Genomic DNA, 22,430 nt, shown 5'->3' with positions numbered 1-22,430 from the left:
TCTATATATATAATTATAATATATTAATATAATTTATAATTATATATATTTTATATATCTTTATATAATTTTATATATATTTTTTATATATATAATATATATATATATTATTATATTATATATATAATTATATATATATATATTATTAATATATATATTATATATATTTAAAATATATATAAATATAATTCTATATATAATATATATATATCTATAATATATATTATATATATAAAATTTATATATATATATATATATAAAATTATTATCTATATATATATATATATAATTTATTATATTTATATATATATATTTATATTCTATTTAATATTATATCTATATATATTATATTATAATATTATATATATTTTATATGATATATATATATTTTATATAATTTTATATTATATATATTATTTTATATATATAATAATTATATATATATATATAATTAAAAATAATTATTATAATTATTATTTATATATATATTATATTTTATATATAATATATATATATATATATATATATATTATATATATATTATAATATATATACATATATTTATTTCTGGGCAAAGGCCCGTGTCGCCCAGTGAAATGTCCCTTTAGCAAACATTTCTAAGGTAAAATATTGCTATAATATAAATTTTTTTTTTTTTAAATAAAGTGCAGGGGCAGCAGGAGGCAAGTACCATTGTGTATCTGTTGCCTGCTGTATTGATGGATGGATTTAACCATTCTTCACAGTACCCTTGGAATTAGGTGTGCTGATTATTAAATGATAAAACTGGAAATTCATTATTTATTGGTAATGAAATGTCAGATAAGGATATATACATACATATATGGTATTTTAGAGGGATTCTTCCATGCAAATGAAATGATAGATAAGGATTTACATATATGGTATATTAGAGGGATTTCACACATGCAACTGGTTAATTAAATTTTCACTACATTTAGACTATTATTCACATATTACAAGCATCTTCATTGTCATCCAGTTGCTTTGCTTTTAACTATGACTTACACATGTTTTTCTTGTAGTATATATGTATCTGTGGAAAGTCCAGATCAGATGCATGAACACTGCATCTGGCTGATCAAAGTAATGAGCACTGTACTTTTACAGAGTAACAGAAAGACCATCAGGACGATATGAAGCCTCTGAGACGACAGCCTTAGATAGCCAAGATGTATCTACATTTGAATTGGATGAGGCAGATTATGCGCCCCATTATCAGCGAGTCTTCATAAGTGGTGAAGAATCTTGTAGTGTAAGTAGAGCTTTATTTTAGTTCTTTATTTGATTAATTTATATTAGGTAAGTTTTGAATATCAAAAGCAAAACAAAGCTTCTTGCTTTGTGTGGCTTGCATTTGACTCCTTAATTTCTTTTTTGTTGTGTTGAAGTTGAAGAGATGCATTTTAGCACTTTGTTAATATATTAAATGATTTGCTATTGCTGATTACGCACACAAATTCCAATTTTTACTCTGTTGGTCCCAGAAAAGGCTTCTTTATGAATGGGTTCTGTTGACATGTAAACTGTTGTTCATATTCAGCTTAGAGGAAACATTTGTACTCCTTGTGGGGGTGTCTTTGGTTGGGCTATTTCTTCTGCAGAATGATTGAGATCTGTCTCCTATTTACACAACTGAGCTAAATTATTGATGTATTGGTTTTATTCATAACACACGCCTTTGTTGTCTCTGTAGAATATGGTTTTATCTCGTTAAAAGGATTTTATGATGTACGTACAATAATTTGCTGACAAACGGTTGACATTTTCTAGTTGAATGTGTTGAATGTAGAATTTTAAAATTTCTCATGGATAAGTTTCAGTTTGCAGTTTATCCTCATTCATTATTATACAGTTTTAAACAGTCCATTTTATGGGACTTCTCAAGATCCAAAATATACGCACTTGATTATCTTATATACATATACAATATACTTTTAACATATACATTGTTAAAATTTGCACTAACCATAGGTGGTTTAGATTATAAATGTGAAAAGGCTTGTTTAGGCTTCATATTATATACTTTTCTACATGTGAATTGGTTATTTTTAAAGTATGGTTGAAATTTCTCATGGTAATGTGGAGTTTGTCAATCTTGGAAATATATAAATTTTGTAAATTAAATTTTTATATACTATAGTTTTTGGTATGTTCAACGATACAGATGACTGATACCGGAAGGTAGCCTGAGTGTTTTTCGTACTGGGAATAAATCATCAACGAACATTCAGTGTTTGGGTGCATTGTAGAAAGCCAGATAAATTCACTGTAGGACAACTTGGTACTTGAGATAAGTTTATTCTTAATGCTAATAATTCCACAACATTTGCTTATTATCACCTCAGAATTATTCTCTTATTCAGTTAGAATACTCATATAGATTAGATAAAGAAGTACATGAGACAGAAGTACATGAGACAGACAATATATTCTTCGATTCTCTTGAACTGCTGTTTGCAATCAAAATTGCATTTTTGTAGAGGTATTACAGCAGATTTTGTCGTTGCTGCACTTACACATTTCTGACAAATAGCAGACTGCTGTAAATGCAGTTTCTGAATTCAATACAGTAATATCTCAATCTTACGCGATTTGAGTTGTGCAGATTCACAATAGCACAAACTTTTCAATGGAACTTAACTACCTAATTATAATAAGTGAGTTTTTCACAGACACGCAAATGCGAACATTTTCGAATCCTTAAGAAACCCTCAAAGGTGTTTGTGTAAATTAAATAACATTGAATAATAAAAATTATAATTTTTTTTTCTCTCTCTCTCTCTCTCTCTCTCTCTCTCTCTCTCTCTCTCTCTCTCTCTCTCTCTCTCTCGTAGCTAGCAATAGATAATTTTAAATTGATCAGATTTTACCTTCACCATCTAGAATTGTAACTGCACTGTTCTAAAATATAGACACAACTAAAAGTTATGTTAGTCCAAATAAAAATTACTCTTTGTAATTCCTTTGGGAAGGAATTTCAGAACAACAGCAGAGACAGAATAAAGAAGTTCTTGAAAAGAGGTTGAGAAAACTCCTAAAAATAGGTCAGAACCGGAAACGAAGAGAGAAATAGTAGTACATGTAACCATCACACACACCTATATTTTTACCAACCATTTACATATTTCTTTTTTTTATGAATAGAACTTACCTGGCAGTTATATATATATAGCTATAGTCTCTATCGGTCCGGCAGATTTTTCAAAACTCGCAGCAACCGCCGAGTGGTAGGTGTCCGGTTAGGTGGTTAACAACCCTTACAGGGTGGTACTTGGAACCATTCCCATTTTCTATTCCTCAGATCATCTCTGCCGGTTGGACTGTCAACATCGTTGTTAGTCCCGCCGTCGGGTTTTTCGCCTTCGCTCCCTGTGTCGCTGTTTTTCTACTAAATTGGTGACGTATTCTGTGGATTGGCAATCGCTTTTGGCTTTATTTTGGTTTATTCTTTGGATGATTCTTTGATTTGAGATGTCTCAGAAACAGTTTCGAGTGTGTGTGAATGAGGAGTGTAAGGTGAGATTGCCGAAGCCTTCGATCGATCCTCACACTGTTTGTTTGGGGTGTAGGGGTTTTGAATGTGCCTTGGATAAAAGATGTAAAGAATGCGAGGGTTTGGATGAGAAACAATGGTTGGATATGAAACGCTATGTGCGTAGATTGGAATTAGATAAAGTCAGGAGGGCTTCTAAATCTAAATCTAAATCTAGGTCTGGAAGTGAAGCTAGTGTAGACCTTTCCATTCCCTTAACCCCTGTATTATTAGAACCTGTTCCTGAGGTAGTAGCTCCTTCTCCTGTAGCAGGACCTGTAGCTACTTTGGATGACCCTCAGTACGTCAAGATGGCGGCTGAGATGCAAATTCTTAAGGAGCAACTTGCAGCCTTATAACAAGGTAAGAGTGAAGGTGAAATAAGTGATAGTGCTTGTGAAAGTGCAATGGAGGTGGCGACTGATCGATCCTGTCATGCCCCTAGGTCTAGACCTCTACCAAGCTCCCAGGACCAGGGGAGAAGGTACGTCGATGACGTAAGGGGGTGAGAGGAACTGATCCTCGGTCAGCGTTGCCTCAAGCAGTCCTGTTGCGTTTTCCCAGGCTGCTTTATGACCGCCACAGAAAAGGCGGGTCGGAAGTGGATAGCGTCTTTCCTCCGATGCCCCCTCTCCTCGACGCAGATGGCAGTATGAGGAGTCGAGACCGCTCAAGAGGAGTTGGAAGCAGCGTCCTGATCTGACGCGGTTTCGTTCGCCCCATTTGAGTAGATGGAGTAGCCTGGAACAGTTTCCTTCTGATGATGGCTTGGACACATCGCCTGCGAAAAGGACGAGAACTAGAGAGGATGATTCTCCGCAGGATGCATGGAGACATGAGAGATCTCCTCTTCCTTCAGGTTACGGGGAATTCTCTAGAGAACCTTCTCCTTCCTCCAGCATACCTCGACGCCCGTCTCCTTCGGAACCGCAGGACCCAGCAATGGTAGCGAGATCGTTCATGGCGGTCATGCAAGAGCAGTTGACTTCGCTAGTAGAAGCTTTTAATCGCCCTCCTCTCCAGTCGGGCAGACATAAGGATGACAGGCTGCCAGTGAAGAGATCAAGGGAGGAAGCACCGTTTCAAGACGTTGAACAACTACGTCCTCGTGATGTCAGGAGGTTACGATACTCTTCTCCTGCTAAACCTTCACTCGATTCTCTACGCCACGTTAAATTTAGCTCTCGTCGCCTCCTCTCCTTCACCTATACGCCGAGATACGGACTTGGTAGCTCGGCACGACGACACCTTCAGGTCTCCTCGCCAGGAGAAAAGCAGCGCTCGTTCCTGACAGTCTGTCGCTCAACGCACGAATCCACCAAAGTGGGTCGGCAGGAAGCGCATGCAGCGCTCGCGACCACGACGCATGACAAAGAGCGCCTCGCCGGACCAGGACGCATCCGCTGTTGTACGTCAGGACTCATCCAGTACTCGTCTTCAGGACGCATCCAGCACTTGTCATCAGGACGCAACCAGCTCTCGGCGACATGACGCATCCAGCTCTCGACACCAGGACGCAACCAGCCCTCGGCGCCAGGACCCATGCATCTCGCGACGAAAGGACTCTCACAGTGCGCTAGCAAAGAACGTATCCAGCTCTCGAAGGAAGGACGTATCCAGCTCCCGATGTCGGGAAACATATAGCGCTCGAGGCAAAGATGCAGCAAGGGATCGGCCTCAGGATGTACCAGCCGTTCGGCGCCAAGACACTTTGGACTCTCGACGTCAGGACGGCTTTCCAGTTTCACGGACGCAAGGACGCATCTGACGTTCAGGAATTTTCGCCTGACACAGGTGTTCAACAGCAAGAATTTGATGAAGGTGCACACGACAGCTCGGATCAACAAGGACCTTCCGACTTTGTTCCTTCTACCCATAAGGATAAGGAGATAGAAGGAAGTCTGGAATTAGAAGAAATTTCAGAGGACGAGGATAAACCTTTTAACGCGGCTGCAGACTATAAAGTGCTTTCTCGCTCCCTCCTTGAGCTGTTTGGAGAGGAACTTAAACCAGCGGCTCCCCGTTCTCCTCAGTCACAGTTCGTTAGAAGGAAGTCGCAAAAACAGTCAGCCTTCATCAAGATGAAGTTGTCTATTTCGGCGAAGAAGGCGATGGCAAGAATAGGAGACTGGTTGAAGGAACGAAGACAAGCAGTGAAAACCACCTTTTCCTTTCCTCCGGCTAAGCTGGCGTCTAAGGCGGGAATGTGGTACGAGACTGGAGAAGCTCTTAGCCTGGGAGTACCTGCCTCCTCCCAGGGGGACTTCTCCGGTATTGTAGATTCCTCAAGGAGACATGCCCTCAATTCAGCGAAAGTGATGTGGTCCATGACGGAGTTAGACCACTTCGTTAAAGGTATATTTCGATCATTTGAAGTATTCAGCTTCTTGGACTGGGCCCTGGGAGTGCTGGCCAGGAAAGCAGAACACATACAGGCCACAGAAATGGAGGAGTTAACTAGCATTATGGCCTGTATGGATAAGGCACTGAGGGATGGAGCGAACGAGATGGCTTCCCTGTTTACGGCGGGGATTTTGAAGAAAAGAGCGCTGTTATGCTCCTTCGCCACCAAAGGAGTTACGATCGCGCTGAAGGCAGAACTCCTTTATGCCCCTCTCTCGGAACATCTTTTTTCGCAAGCTCTGGTTAGGGATATTACTCTTTCTCTAACTCAGAAGGGCCTCTGAAAGATCTTCTAACTCGCTCCGTAAGAAAGGGTCTTTCCGGGCAGTCCAGGCATCAACAAAGAAAGAAGAAAAGAAGGTTTTGCAGCCCTTTCGAGGTAGGGCTCCGACCAGGACAGATTTCAGAGGAAGAAGACAGGAGACAGGCGGACGAACAAGCAGGAGATCGTTTAGATCCCGTGCTAGGAAATGAGTTACAAGTACTCCAGTCAGCAGTAGGAGCAAGACTGTCAAGTTTTTGGCAGACTTGGAAAAGGAGGGGGGCGGACACGTGGTCCCTCTCAGTCGTCAGGGAAGGTTACAAGATCCCTTTCTTGAAAAAGCCACCTCTTTCGAGAACACCAAGAGCCTTAGTGGCTCAATACTCGGACGCTACGAAACAAGAGGCTCTCCTAGATCTAGTAGACCAGATGCTAGGAAAGGGAGCCATAGAACCTGTACTGGAACTAGAATCACCAGGCTTTTACAATCGCCTGTTTCTAGTACCCAAGAACTCTGGGGGATGGAGACCCGTTCTAGATGTCAGCGCACTGAACGTCTTTGTAGAGAAGACAAAATTTACTATGGAAACGACTCGGTCTGTGTTGGCAGCAGTTCGTCCAGGGGACTGGATGGTGTCCCTGATTTGCAAGACGCCATATTTTTCATATCCCCATCCACCCGACTTCAAGGAAATTCCTAAGATTCGTGGTTCAGAACAGGTGTTTCCAGTTCAGAGCCCTTTGTTTCGGCCTCAGTACAGCCCCTCAAGTCTTCACCCGGGTAATGTCGAACGTAGTGGCTTGGCTTCATCAAGAAGGGATAAGGGTATCCCTATACCTAGACGACTGGCTGATAAGGTCACAATCGAAGAACAAGTGTCTGGAGGACTTAAGAAAGACGTTTTTGATGACCCAGGAACTGGGACTCATCATCAACAAGGAGAAGTCCCAGACCGAACCGAGTCAAACAATTATCTATTTGGGGATAGTTCTGGACTCAGCTCGTTTTCGGGCTTTTCCCTCTCAAGAGAGGCAGAACAAGTGCCTCGAGAAAGTGCAGCAATTCCTAGGGAGAGAGAAGTGCTTGGCGAAGGAATGGATGAGTTTGCTGGGCACCCTCTCCTCGCTCGAGCAGTTTGTCTCCCTGGGAAGGTTGCACCTCAGACCTCTGCAACACTTCCTTTCAAGAGTATGGGACAGGAGAAATCAGGACTCCTCCTTTTCTTTTCCCATTCCAGCAGACGTCAAAAGACAGTTGAGTTGGTGGCTGGATCCCGCAAAATTGAGGGAAGGAATATCCCTATACAAGAAGAACCCAGACCTAGTGTTGTTCTCAGACGCTTCGGAGTCAGGTTGGGGAGCAACACTGGGGAACAAGGAAGCATCGGGCTCTTGGGAAGTGCGACAGAAAGGATGGCACATCAACAAGAAAGAATTGATGGCCATCCTATCAGGTTTAAAAGCCTTCAAAGAAGTGGTCTCGGGGAAGGTAGTAGAGGTCAACTCGGACAACACCACAGCCCTGGCGTACATAAGAAAGCAAGGAGGAACTCATTCTCTGTCCCTATACGAAGCAGCAAGGGAACTCCTTCTATGGACGAAGGAGAATGGAATAAATCTGTTAACGAGATTTGTACAGGGACAGAAGAATGTGAGGGCAGACATGCTCAGCAGAAAAGGGCAAGTTCTTCCAACAGTGTGGACCCTCGATCTTCAAGTTTGCCAGGAACTGTGGAAGTTATGGGGGAGGCCATCGATAGATCTCTTCGCCTCCAACAAGAACAAGAGAATCCCCAACTAGTGCTCCCTGGTACCGGACAAGGAAGCAATAGCAGTGGACGCCTTCTTGATGGACTGGACAGGGATGGATACTTATGCGTTTCCCCCGTTCAAGATCATCAATCTGGTCATCAAAAAGTTCGCCCTTCTCGAAACAGGGAGAATGACCCTGATAGCACCTTTTTGGCCAGCAAGAGAATGGTTCACAGAGGTAGTGGAGATGCTAGTGGACTTTCCAAGAAGCCTTCCTCCAAGTCCAAAGCTTCTCAAACAGCCCCACTTCGAGAGGTATCATCAAAACCCCCTCGCTCTACAGCTGATTGCATTCAGACTATCGAGAAGCTTGTCAGAGCGAAAGGCTTTTCTGAGCAAGCGGCTAGAGCTATCGCAAGAGCGAGGAGGATATCTTTGCAGAGAGTATACCAATCGAAGTGGGAAGTTTTTAGATCTTGGTGTAAACGACACAAAGTGTCCTCAACCACTACCTCTGTGAGTCAGATTGCTGATTTTCTTCTGTTCCTCAGACAGGAATCTAAGCTGGCCGTATCCACGATAAAAGGATACAAAAGTATGCTTTCAACAGTCTTTAAGCATAGAGGCATCGACCTATCACTAAATACGGATTTGAAGGATCTCTTGAAGTCGTTTGAAACGACTACTAAACACACAGTAAAACCACCGGCTTGGAATTTGGATGTGGTTTTGAAGTTCTTATGCAGTAGGAAGTTCGAACCCATCTCGCAATCGACCCTTAGAGATTTAACTAAGAAGACGTTATTTCTGATGGCTCTCGCCACAGCAAAAAGGGTCAGCGAGATTCAGGCGATGGAGAAGCACGTAGGCTTCAGTCAAGACGGAGCTGTATGTTCCTTAAGGCTCGATTCTCGCTAAGAATGAGAACCCATCCAAACCCTGGCCGAGGACGTTTGAGGTTCCTAACCTCACAAACTTGGTGGGTCAAGAGGAGGAGAGACTCCTCTGCCCAGTTAGAGCTCTCAGGACATATTTGTCACGGACCAAGAATTTAAGAGGACCTTCCAGTGTTTTATGGTGTTCCGTTAAAGATCCTCAAAGGCCCGTCTCGAAGAATGCATTGTCATTCTTCTTGAGGGAAACAATTAAGAGAAGCTCACCTCTTATGTGAGGAGGAGAACTTCGGTCTCTTAAAAGTGAAGGCCCATGAGGTGAGGGCTATTTCTACGTCTTTGGCATACCAGAAGAACATGTCAGTTAGACAAATAATGGACTCGACATTTTGGAGGAGCGACTCTGTATTCGCTTCTCATTATCTCAGAGAGGTAAGAGTAGACTACGAGAAGTGTTACTCTTTGGGCCCATACGTAGCTACGTCTTCGTTATTGGGTGAAGGAGTTACTACCTCCCCTCAACCTTAACTTTAGTATGACATACCTTTATTGGGGTTTGTGTTTTTATGGTTGTCTCAGGAGTGGTCTGGTCGAGATGGCACCCTCAGTCTAGCTAGATAGATAAAATATCTAGTCTTCAAGGTTAGGTGGTTAGGTTGAGTAAGGTTGCAGTTAATTAAAAGGGGAATAGGTAGTGCAGAAGTCTAGTCACGTTGTTGGTCTCGCCCCGTTTGACAGACTCTATTGAGTGGTTTCAGCATAGCAGGTCTCATCCTGGCTGGCGCTCCTAAGGGAAAGCGACTCAAGAGGCAGGAACTTTTGAAGTTAGCTACCTTAGCAGGTAAGGAATCAAGGTTATAACCTACAACTTTTAGTTGTTTCCCCAACGATGTTGGCTGTCTTTCACCCACCTCCAAATGTGTGAATCAGCTATATATATATAACTGCCAGGTAAGTTCTATTCATAAAAATAAAGTATTTATGATAAAACAAAGTTTTATGAATACTTACCTGGCAGTTATATATATATATTTTAAGGCCCACTCACCTCCCCTCAGGAGACAGGTCGGGCAAGAGATGATCTGAGGAATAGAAAATGTGAATGGTTCCAAGTACCACCCTGTAAGGGTTGTTAACCACCTAACCGGACACCTACCACTCGGCGGTTGCCGCGAGTTCTGAAAAATCTGCCGGACCGATAGAGACTATAGCTATATATATATAACTGCCAGGTAAGTATTCATAAAACTTTGTTTTATCATAAATACTTCATTTTAAGGGTAATGTATTAAGCTAACTTTTTAATGAAATTACAGCAACTTTAATTTTATTTAAAAGTTAGCTTAATACTTGGGGAGCATGATTAGGGTCATATTTAGTGTTCTAACTATAAATAAGCATTTATTTGCATTTTTAGAGACCATGCCAAACTTACGCGAAAATTCAACTTGCACAGTGGGTTGGGTCTTGAACCTAACCTTGTGTAAGATTGAGGTATTACCATACTGTATTTTGGATTCAGATTCAAACAGAAATAAGACAAAATGCAACTTTGTTTACAAAGCTGAACTTTAAGTACTTAGTGCAAATGGAATCACCCTTGGAGGAGTGTCATCCAAAAAGGGAAATGTAGAACTTTTATTATGTGCTATGCATCAGTTTTACTGCACTTTTACATGTTTCTGGGCTTTTAGTGTAAAATATGCTTTGTAAGATTGATGACTTTGTAATGTTTATTTTTTGCTTGTGATTTACCATACACGGACCTTTACTGATCACATTTTAGCGAGTGGATTTGTGAAAGTGCTTTAAGTAAGCGGTCACAGAATTGTGCAGTGCATATACTGATAGCTGAAAGATAAGTATTGACATATATTAGTGGTAGCTTGGACTGAGGGTTCTGCATTCTTGTTTGAATACAATGTACATATATATATGCAATTTGCTTTGAAAAGGGGTTACTTTTACCTCATTTGCTGTGGTATTTAAGAAGTTTTTCATAGGCATGCCAGTTATATTTTTCACTGTGGTGGGGACTTTACTTGGAGTGTATCAGAAAATGTATTATTATCATAATCACAGCGATTGAGATACAGTACTAAAAAGATTAACTTTACTTTTCTGTATGTATGGCTTACATGTAATGCATATAAAAGTATGGGAGAAAGAGGGTAAAATTGGGTAGAGAGCTGGAGTTTAGAATACTTTATTTTGCTGTAGTAGCCATATGAATAGAGGGCATTGGGGAATGTGAACAAGATTGAGAAAAGGTAAAAATAAATAGTGAAAATATTTTTTTTAGTTCAGTTAAAAGTAATTTAAATTTGTTCCAGAAAGTCTAAGTTATTATTGTTGCAATTGTAATAGTTTGTAAATTTTAAGTAAATTAAGTAATTTATTTATATGTACGTATTAGTTTCATTTCATAGGGTATCATAAAATTCCTTCCATACAGTTAGATCATTCCTGCGTATTGCTTTCATAACTTATGTAATTTAATGGCATTTCTTCTTCAGCATTGCACATTGTCAATATTTGAATTTTTAGTATTTACCAGCCCTCCTATTATGCATTTGCTTTTGAATTGTAATGGTATGGAAGGAAGTATATTGTCCAAAATTGTCAGTATCACCTGGATGTCATGGGGTTGATTTTGGGTACCTGAGATGATTTGGACTAGTTTACCCCTTGAAGGAGGATTTTATGAAATATGCCATATGGTCAAAGTCAGTAGTAGATAAATATTGTATTGTTGTTAAAGAATGACTGGCAGTCCCCCGGTTATCAGTGGAGGTTCCATTCCAACGGCTTGACGATAAGCAAAAATTGCCGTTAACCAAAAATCTGTGATTTTCGGTACATAAGCAATAACTGGATGTTGGTGCCGACAACCAGTTAATGGCACCTCTGCTAGGTATGTATCAGCACCAATTGCCCAATTATCAGCGCTGATAACTGAAATCGGTGCATTTCGGCATTTTTGGCGCTAGATGACCACTATAAAACCGGATCACCGATAACTGACACCACCGATAACTGGGGACCTCCTGTATTATTATTTTCTTTGTGAAAAGTAATATTAGAGTTTTCATTCATCCATTTCATTACATAGATCTTAGTGTGAATGACCATGACATATTCTATTAGATATATAATTTATATTATCCCCAGGGTTTTATAGGAAGTGTAATTGTAATTCTGGCTAAATTTTCCCATAGTGGATTTTCCAGAATTTTCAATATTTCTTCCTCCCAGATTCGTAGTCCCTTGTTATGGATGGAAGCTATCAATAACCAACTATCTATATCCAAGTTTCAGCACCGAGATCCATGTAGTAATTCTTAATATAATTATGTTAGGACTTTCTCTGCCTTTTCCTGCTCCAGTTTTCTCTCTTTGCTTAGTCATAACTGACATTGAATGTGTTTTGGATTACATGTAAGTACCTACTTGCAAAACACAATACGTATGGTGATAGTGGATGGTGTGCCCACCCAGCAGGAAGAATGGGTGATGGCTGTAGTAGCAACTTCCAAAAACCATTGGGCTCTAAGACTTCACCCAAGCATCAAAGTGCAGAGTGCCTCAGTTGGCAAGGAACCTGTGGATGTGTGACTGCTTCTGGGGCCTCTTCCATGATAGCATGGATCTGTGATGGTCCTCAAACAACTGAAGCTGGTCCAGAAGCCAATCCTGTTGTGGTCACTGAAGTGTTGACAGCAAAATCTTAATCTGGTTGTAAGTTATGACCTTGGTCAGCACCAGTCTGGTCATACCAAACAAGGATGATAATGTTTAGGATGCCCAGTATGGCATTCAGTTTTTATGTTGCTGTATCTGGTTCTGCTGAACAATAGTGCTTTGAAAGCTTGGGATATGTTGCAAAGAGGTTCATGAATAATTATGTCCTACAGTTCCAATGAACCTTGCATACTTTCAGATTCAGTGACCACTTGGAAAGTATAGCCTGCTTGCCTTTATTGAGACTGTTTTGATGATTGTGCACCTTGTGCCCAAACTTTGTAACAATTTCAATTCCTTTGGCATCTGCCAACATGAAGAGCTCAACTTCATTGGGATCTGCCCACATGAAGATCTCTTCCACCAGATAACATAAAGGTTCAGATTTTGTCCTTTCCTGGGTCCTAAGATAAACCACTGTATTGGAGTTCTTTGCCACACCTCAGACATCCTTGCTTATTACTGATTTAGCAAATAGCTGAAGGGTCAGGAACACTGCTTTCTGTCCCAAGAAGTTGTTTTGCCACTTCTTGTGTGCTTCTAACTAGGTTTTTGTCACTTGCTGTGTACTAACTAGGTTTTTGTTACTTGCTGTGTGCTGAAGTGTCTGTGAGGAGGACTTTTAGAGCTTTTGGAACCAGATGGGTGCTTATCATCAGTTGAGCTGGTCCTCACAGCAGTGAAGATATGGAAGAACCTTTTCTGAGGGTGTGACATGACTGACCAACACTTTTATGTAAGAAACTTACCCAGTAATTACTTGGCTACAAATTTCTACTCGGCGGCAGCTTAAAATTTGAAAATTAGCAGTAGTAATAGTCTTTTGTTTATGTAGGTGACTAGCCCCACCCACTTTCAGGGTAAGAGAGGAACTTCAACCAAGAGCTCGATTTTGACTGCCAACATAAGACCACACATCTTGTTAAGATTCGCAGCTGAATTTTGGATTGGTATGGATATTTTCACTTTCGAAGTGTTTTTAACACCGTAGCCTTCGGCATTGATTATTTAATCAGGATTTCAGTGAATGTTTTTTGTTATTTAGTTTTCCTGAGAAGACACTGATCTTGACTTTGTTTACTAGTTGACTATGTCAGACACTAGTTCTTGTAGTTTTCGGTATTGTAGCAAAGGCTGCAGTACTCAATCAACAAAAGCTTGCTATGACTCTCATACCTTGTGTACGTCTTGTATGGGACAGGCATGTTCAATCGATTTGACTTGCAAGGGTTGTAAGGGGTGGGATGGAAAATTTTGGAAGAATTTAGCTTCTCACTTTGCTAAGTTAGAGAGAGACTGGAAAAGGAAAGCAGTGTTGAGAGCAGAAGTAAAATTGTTAGCTAGCCAAGAGAGAGACCAGAAAAGGAAAGCAGCGTCTAGAGCAGAAGTAAAATTGTTAGCTAGCCAAGAGAGAGACCAGAAAAGGAAAGCAGCGTCTAGAGCAGAAGTAAAATTGTTAGCTAGCCAAGAGAGAGACCAGAAAAGGAAAGCAGCGTCTAGAGCAGAAGTAAAATTGTTGGCTAGCCAAGGTAGTAATCCTACTTCAAATAATGTGAATATTTCTGTTTTCTCTTCTGATAAATTACCTTCTTCCATTTCCAGCCCTCCCCCAAACCCACCTCCTCCGTTTCGTGGCTCCCACACTTCTGAACCGGACTGCCTCGCCTACATCAAGACAAAGTTTGACCATAAGGTCTTCTCGCAGATAAAGTTGCTCATATAGTGAAAAAAGTGCAAGTGATGTGATGATTATGGAGGAGGTGTCTGTCTGTCCCACTGACTCTCCTGGGCAAAGTCACCGCCATACTCCCCCAAACCTGGGAGGAGGCATACTGAAGATCCAAGGAAGGTTGGTTGGGTCTACCCATGGGCAGTCACCCCACTAAGTGTTGCGCCTGTTGCGTCCCAGGTGGCAACAAAAGATGGCCATTGAAAAGGCGTCTCAGAGGTACGTCATCAGCTTTCATCAAGCTCTGGTGACTCAAGCCCTAGTGAAGGACGACAGTGGCGTTTCTCAAACAAGTTGCGCCATCTGAAAAGGCTCTTTATGTTTCGGGATCAGTCTCCACTGCTACCCAACAAAAGGCAGAAAGAGCCTTAGTGTAGCCCCAAGCCCTTGTGTAGTACTCTGGACAGGAACGCTTTCTACAGATGGAGCACCTTTTGGCAGTGCCTGGATTTTCTTGTAAGCATGTAGCTTCTCAGGAACATCCACATATTTTTCAGGACGTCTTATAGAGAGTGAGCACCCCTTTGTTGACGAGCGCTCATTAGTGTCTGAGCACTCACTTGTATCTGAGCGCCCAGATATGTCTGAGTTCAAGGGTGGACAAGCACCCAAAATTGGTCAAGGGCCCTAAAGTGCACGGGCGCCCATTTGTTTCAGAGTGCCCAAGAGCTTCAGGATGCCAGGTAATGCTCAAGAGTCCCGTGACTCCCAAGCACCCACACCTGGCTGGACTTCTAGGTACTTTGGATTGTAAGATGGCAGTTCCTGTTATGTTAACACCTGCCCATCAGCACTTGACATGGTTTTTTTATGTTTGACCTCTTCTAGTCCATCTCCGATCATTAACCAGTCTTCTCATAAGGATCAAGGCCCGTCTTTGGCTCCTCCTCAGAAGCAATTGGATAATATTCCGGGACTCCTTCAAAAAGCTTCCATTTCATCAGCAGTTCCCCTTGTGAATCCTTCACTTTCCCCGATTTCTTCAGATGAAGAGGATTTAGGCCATGAAAAAGTTCCATCAGCCTATGCTTCCCTGCTTAGATATTTGTTGCACAGTTTCCCAGACTTCTTTGCCCCAGCAGCTCCTGCTTCTCTTGCTTCCTCATTCACGATGAGTGATTGGCCAAACGGGGCTGATAAACTCCCTAAAATGGTTCTCTCATTGTCTTCGAAGAAGGCACTAAATGATGTTGATAAATGGCTCTCAGAGGAAAGCTAAAGGTGACAAGAAAAGGCTTCCTTCAGCATTCCACTCTTTCGCTTATCTTCCAGGAGATACAGGTCTTACACAATTGCAGAAGTGCCATCCATGGGAGTGGCTGCCTCTTCCCAAGGGGATTTCTCCAGTCTTATTGACTCTGCTTGTAGAACAGCGTTCACTTCTGTGAAGGTATTTTCAGCCTTGGAAGTTGATCACTCGCTGAGTAATCTTTTTAAGGTTTTCGAGGTGCTTAGCTTATGGATTGGTCCATTAGAGCTAGCCAATAAGATTTGCAATTTTCCCAATCTGTTGGAAGATATGGTAACAGATTGGCATAATGTGCTATCCTGCTCAGATAAGGCCATGTATGCTATAGGGATTCTTAAGAAAAGAGAACTGTGGGTATCTTTTGCTTCAAAAGGCATCACATCATTGTGCAAGTTGCCACTCCTTTTATAGCCATTAAGCAGATTGTACCTGTTTCTGCAAGCAACAGTTAAGGAAATAGCCTCACACCTGCACAAAAAGTCCACACAGGATCTTGCCCAGTCGGATAGATGCCCAAGGATTAGGCTCCTGTTGCCTCTTCATCATCATCTCCCCTTCAGCCCCAGCTATTTTGAGTACTCCCATGTAATTGGCAGCCTACTCCGTTGGATCAGAGAAGTTTTCAGTCCTCTCAGGGAAGTTCGCAGCCTTACTCAAGAAAGGAGCATTAGAGATATAGTGGAAAAAATCAAGTCCAGAGGCTTTTACTATTGACTTTTCATGGTTCAAAAGGTCACAGGAGAATGTAAACCAATCCTTGATGTGAGTGCCCAGATTTTGTTTTGTTGAGAAAACAGTTTCACATATAAATGACACCGTCAATCTTCGCTTCCATTCGCCAAGGGGACTGGATGATTTCTCTCGACATTAGAGACGCATACTTCCACAGTGGAGGATTTCCTAAAATACCTGAATATTTTCCTGTCTCTCCCAATCTGTTCAGCTATGCAGTGGATGAGTTTGTTAGGCACTCTTGCCTCCCCAGAACAGTTTGAGAGTTTGAGAAGGTTGCATAAGGGACAGCTGCAATTTTACTCAAAGATCAATTGGGATCGGAACATAGGAAAATAAATCAAGATCTGCTTTTTTCCAGTAATGAAAGAAATCCAGGTAGACCTACGGTGGTGGAACTTGGCAGACTGACTTCTAGAAGGGAAATCTCTCTTTGTTGTGAACCCGACCTAGAGCTCTTTTTCCAATGTGTGTGACTTAGGTTGGGGAGCTCTCCTGGAGTTTCAGGAGTGTGGTCCCTACAGGAGAGAAACCAGCACATCAACATAAAGGAGTTGAGAGTGATTCATCTGGGATTATGACACTTTACGGACATAGTCCGCAACAAAAATGTGGCAATTTTTTTGGACGATACAACAGCTCTGGTTTATATCTTGCTTCAAGGGGGAACCCATTCATTCTCCCTATTTGAGACAGCCAAAGATCTGCTATTTTGGTTGGACAAGAATTATACCAAGTGGATAACCCTCTTCATTCAGGGGAAACTCAATGTGATAGAGGACGAGCTGAGTCACCACAAGCAGGTATTTCCCACAGTGGACGTTGGACAGTTGGGTCTGCTTTGATCTATGGGAGTTGTGTGGGGAACCAATGTTGGACTTGTTAGTGACATCCAAGAGCAATCACCTGCCTCTGTTCTGCTTCCCGTTTCCAGATCTAGTAGCTTGGGCAACAGATGCTGTAATGCAGAACTGGTCTAACCTAGACCTGTATGTATTCCCTCCATTCGGGATGATCAACAAAGTCCTCAGAAAATTCCAGTCTCATCAGAATGTCAGGATGACCCTGGTAGCCCACTTCAGGCAACAGAAGGAATGGTTCCCAGAGCTCCTCAAACTTTTGGTGGACTTTGCAAGACTCCTACCTATGATTCCAAGTCTGCTCAGGCAACCCCATTTCAAGAGGTTCCATCAGGGCATATCCACAATGGTCCTGAAAGGGTTTCAACTATCAGCAAACTCATCCGAGCAAAGGTTTTTTTTTAGAGAGGCAGCAGAGTCTGTCGCTAAAAATAGACGCAGGGCCACTGACATCAGTCTATCAAGCTAAGTGGTCAGTTTTTAGAGTATGGTAAAAAGACGCAACATCTTGTTTTATAAGACCGCATTAGTACAAGTGGCGGATTTTTTGCTCTACTTAGGTTGTCGAGAGACCTCTCATCATCAACTATTAAAGGATATTAAGTGATGCTCGGATCCGTATTTAGATACAAGGTTTAGACTTATCAGCGAATGAGGGCATCTCCAAGCTGAGTAAGTCTTTTGACACCAGAAAAACTAACAAGGAAGAGATGTGCCCTTGGAATTTGGATGTAGTATTCAATTGGCTCGAAAGTTCTTGCTGTGAGCCTATATTTTCATCTTTGCTGAGGGATCTAAGCAGAAAAACTTTGTTCATGGTGGCTCTAGCTATGGCTAAGAGAGTTAGTGAGATTCATGCAATGGATAAAGAAGTCTGCTTCTCCAGAGGAGATGCAGTATGTTCTCTCATCCTCAATTTTCTTGCTAAGAATGAGAACTTGACACGTTTCTGGCCTCGTTCTTTTACCATTAAAGGTTGAATGGATATCCTAGAGGCAGAAGACGAGGAGAGAGCTCTCTGTCCGGTCAGGGCTCTCAGATATTATCTTCAGAGAACTAAGATGATCAGGGGACCAGCAAGTAACTTGTGGTACTTGGTGAAGAATCCATTGAGACCATTACATCTAAGAATGCACTCTTGTTCTTTTTGAGAGACTTAATTGTGCTTTTTGAGAGACTTAATTGTGGGGGCACACTCACAAGTTGGGGAGAATGTCTTACCCGTGTTGAAAGTCAGAGCTCATGATGTGAGAGCAGTCGCTACCTTGGTAGCTTTTACACATAACCTTTCGCTTTCTTCTATATTAGAGTGCACATACTGGAAATGCAAGTCAAGTATCTGTAATGCATTATTTATGAGATGTAGAAACTGTTTATGAAAAGTGCAGTACACTAGGACTTGTCTTTGGCTGGTGGGGTGTTCAGTGAGGAAGTGTAGGAAGCATCCCTTCCTAAAGTTATTTCTCTTCACCTTTTATGAGGGTGTTGATCCTAGGGGAGCCTGGGGGGTACTATGTACCAGGAGTCCCCAAGAGTTTTTAGTGTTGGGTGTTTATTTATTTTGTTTTTTTATTAATGTTTGGTAGTGTTTTTCACTCACCCTAGATTCATACCGATACCCTTTTAGAAAGGGTGAGCGAGTCAGAATATTCTGGCATGTCCAATTTAGCAGTTCTCTGGTATCTTAGCAATATTTTACCTTGGAAATAGCGCTAAAGGAACGTATTTCACTGGGCGACACGGCTGCTTCGCCCAGAAATAGATTTTTCCTAGGTCAAATCCCTTATATATATATATATATATATATATATATATATATATATATATATATATATATATATATATATAATATTAATATATATATATATATTATATATATATATAATATATATAATATATATATATATATAGTACAGTTTTTTTTTTTTTTTTGTACTACGCCCTAGGCAGGGACAAATTTTGTGTCCTTTGTTGATGATTGGATAATTCCTTCGTCAAAAAACATCTACTTATACTTTGTCAGCAATTGGAATACTCCTTCGCTGCGATGTACCCTCTTCAGTAGAGGCGATCCTGGCTATATGTACTGTCACATCGCTACAAGGTTGAGATGTGTGCCAAGCAGAGGCATTATCTACCTGCAACAACTCTCTCACCTGATAAGGAGCAACAAGCATTTCTTAAATGCTAGCCTTTTTTTACTCTGTTCTCTAAGACATTAAACTTCGTTAATGTTTTGAGGTACGTTTGTCCATGAATCCCTCCACCAGTCAGTATGAATTCAGCTAAATAATTACTGGGTAAGTTTCTTATATAAAAATGATAAATATTTTTATAATAAAATGATTTTATATATGTATACCTAGTAATTACAGATTGAACCTGCCCTCCTCCCCTCGCATGGACATTTTTTTTAGTTTAAACAAATTGAGTTCTTGGCTGAGGTTGTTCCTCACTTACCCTGAAAGTTGGCGGGGTTAGTCACCTACATAAAAGACTAATGCTACCGCTAATTTTCAAATTTTAAGCTGACTTCGAGTAGAAACTCTTGGGTAAGTAATTACTGGCTAAGTATATATAAAATCACATTTTATGAAAATAGCGTATGCCACACAATTTTCAGAACCCTTTAAGCAGATAACTACGGGTATTTTCTTCCCTGTTCAGAAGGTGTTTAAATTGGATATTTGTGAAGAAGCCAATATTTAAAAAAAAATAAATTAAAAAAAAAAAAAAAAAATAAATAAATAAATAAATGAAAGATTATTGCACTGTGCAAATAAAGGATTTTGACGAAGGAAAAATCTATTTCTGGGCGATGGGTTCGTGTCGCCCAGTGAAATAATCCTTTAGTTCGTTATTTCTAAGGTAAATGAGCTAACAAATACCAAAGAAAATTAAACAAAAAGATGTCAGTATAACTGACTCGCTCACCCAAAATAAAAGAAGGGTGTCGGTATGGTAACTGGGGCGAGTGAGACCACTACCACGAACTTCTTGCCATTTAGAAATCTCCCACACCAAAATCCCCAACTGAGAGAGCCGACCCATAGGTCGAGGCGGCAACTACTACCACTACACCCCACGCCACGCCGACTGCCGCGCCTCTGGTGGCCATCCTGAAGTTAGCAAGCAATCTTGCGCGACAGGGCAGGGGCAGGGTGGGATTTCACTGGGCGACACGAACCCATCGCCCAGAAATAGATTTTTCCTTCGTCAAAATCCTTTTCCTGGGCTCAGTTCGTGTCGCTGCGTGAAATAGTACCAGAGAAATAGCACAAGATTGAAATAAATAAAAAGGTCTCAATAAAACTAAAAGTAACCTACAATAATATAATTAGAGAATAAGGTAAATACAAAACAAGAAAATTAAATAGGACTTATCAGAAATATGTACAAAAACTTAAATCTAAACATATTTCAACTTATTCTCTAGGTATAAGTTATGAAATTACATAAGCAAAAATTGACCTAATATTTAGGAATTAGTAATTCATAACAATACAAATCTTCAAAATAATATATTTAAGGTAGGAGTGTGGAACCCTAGCATTAAAATAAGGGAACACACTCAGAGATCTCATAAGATACAAATCAATGTGGATGTCCCTAGCAAAAAAATAAGGGACACACCACTAAGCCATAATCATGAGCAGCTAAGGCTAAAAGGCGAGGTGTAGAGCGTAACGGCAGGTTAGATGAAATGTTAATTCAGCAATGTCAGGGGAAACTATGTTTCCCGCTGCCACTGCCGGAAATTTTAAAGATTGCAAGGACTCTAAATAGTGACGCTTAAAAACTGTCGGTGATTTCCATCCAGTATACTTTTTCAAGTCATCAAAGTTCATATGTTGGAAATAGTTAATGGACGTGGCTACTGCCCTGACATCATGTGCTTTAGGGAATGATTCAGGGTTTGCTTGTTTAATAAAATAGAGGATCTGTTGCCTTATACCTTTAATCGATAAAGTACCACCTTTCTCTCTCCTAAAGAGGTGACCCGAAGAAGAAGAGGATGTCCTAGACAGAAGGCTCGTAAGGTCATCACTGGACAAAGAGAAGGGTCTTGTGGGAGAGGGATGACTTTCCAAGGTTCCCACCTTAATAGAGGATCCTCATTTTTAGCTAAAAAGCTGCGATCCCGGGAGAGTAGAACTTCTCCTGAGGGGAGGAATTCTATATGCCCCGCATCTCTGGACAGAGCCGACAGTTCTGAAATCCTAGCTCCTGAAGCCAGACTTAGCAAGAATAGCGTCTTCCTTAAAAGCATCATGAAAGAACATGTAGAGTTGTCAGTATCTGAAGCCAGTTTGAGGACGTCATTTAGGAACCATGACACCGAAGTAGGCCTTACGGAAGGTCTAAGTCTAGCACAAGCCTTGGGGATAGACGTAAAGTAAGAATCTGTTAAGTCTATATTAAAGCCCAGCTGGAAGATTTTCTTCAAGGCTGATTTGTTGGTAGTAATAGTGCTAGCTGCTAACCCTTTTTCAAACAAGGATCTAAAAAAGGATATAGCCGAATTGACAGTCATGGTCGTGATGTTTGATTCCTTCAGGAAAGATGCCAACTTCTTAACTGCAGCGTCATATTGTCTCAGAGTCGAATCCCTTTTATCTGATTCCAAGAAAAGGATGTTCTGAGGATCTATATCTGCATCTTTTTTAGCCGTAAACTTCATGAAATCCATAAAGTTAGGGTTTTGAGAATTCCTGAGGAAGCAAACACAGTCCTCATTTGTACTGACTGAGAGAGTCTGGGATTGGGGATCCGTTGAGGACGAAGACCCAATTCCAGAAGTAGAGGATACCAGTTGCTCTTCGGCCAGTCCGGGGCTACTAGGGCCACTTGTCCCTTGAAAGTCCTGAGTTTGTTCAGAACTTTCAGAAGAAGATTCACTGGAGGAAAGATGTAAATCTTCTTCCATTGATTCCACTCTATGGACAGAGCGTCTGTGGCATATGCCAGAGGGTCCAGGTTGGGAGCCACATAGCATGGAAGCTTGTGGTTCGCTTGAGAGGCGAAAAGATCTACTTGGAGACCTGGAACCCTCCGGCATATCCACTGGAACGAACTGTTGTCTAGGGACCATTCTGATTCCAAGGGAACTGACCGGGATAGAGCGTCTGCTATCACATTCCTTACTCCCGCTAGGTGGGTGGAGGAAAGATGCCATTTGTACTTGTCCGCTAGGGAAAAGATGGCTATCATGACATGGTTCAGATGCCTTGATTTGGATCCTCCCCTGTTGAT

The 22,430-nt window shown here is 41.1% G+C and overlaps 1 protein-coding gene across 1 annotated transcript in view; it reads left to right on the top strand.

Annotated features, from left to right (window-relative positions):
• Positions 1-22,430, top strand: part of LOC135225737 (AMP deaminase 2-like) — a 140,413-nt gene that overhangs the window by 20,764 nt on the left and 97,219 nt on the right. Inside the window, 1 exon segment of the mRNA XM_064265130.1 lies at positions 1,132-1,276. Coding sequence (XP_064121200.1) covers positions 1,132-1,276 — 145 coding nt within the window.

The sequence above is a fragment of the Macrobrachium nipponense genome, chromosome 13 (assembly GCF_015104395.2).
Source record: "Macrobrachium nipponense isolate FS-2020 chromosome 13, ASM1510439v2, whole genome shotgun sequence".
Taxonomy (NCBI): Eukaryota; Metazoa; Arthropoda; class Malacostraca; order Decapoda; family Palaemonidae; genus Macrobrachium; species Macrobrachium nipponense.
The sequence above is the reverse complement of the archived record's forward strand: the minus strand, read 5'-3'. Positions and strand labels throughout refer to the sequence as shown.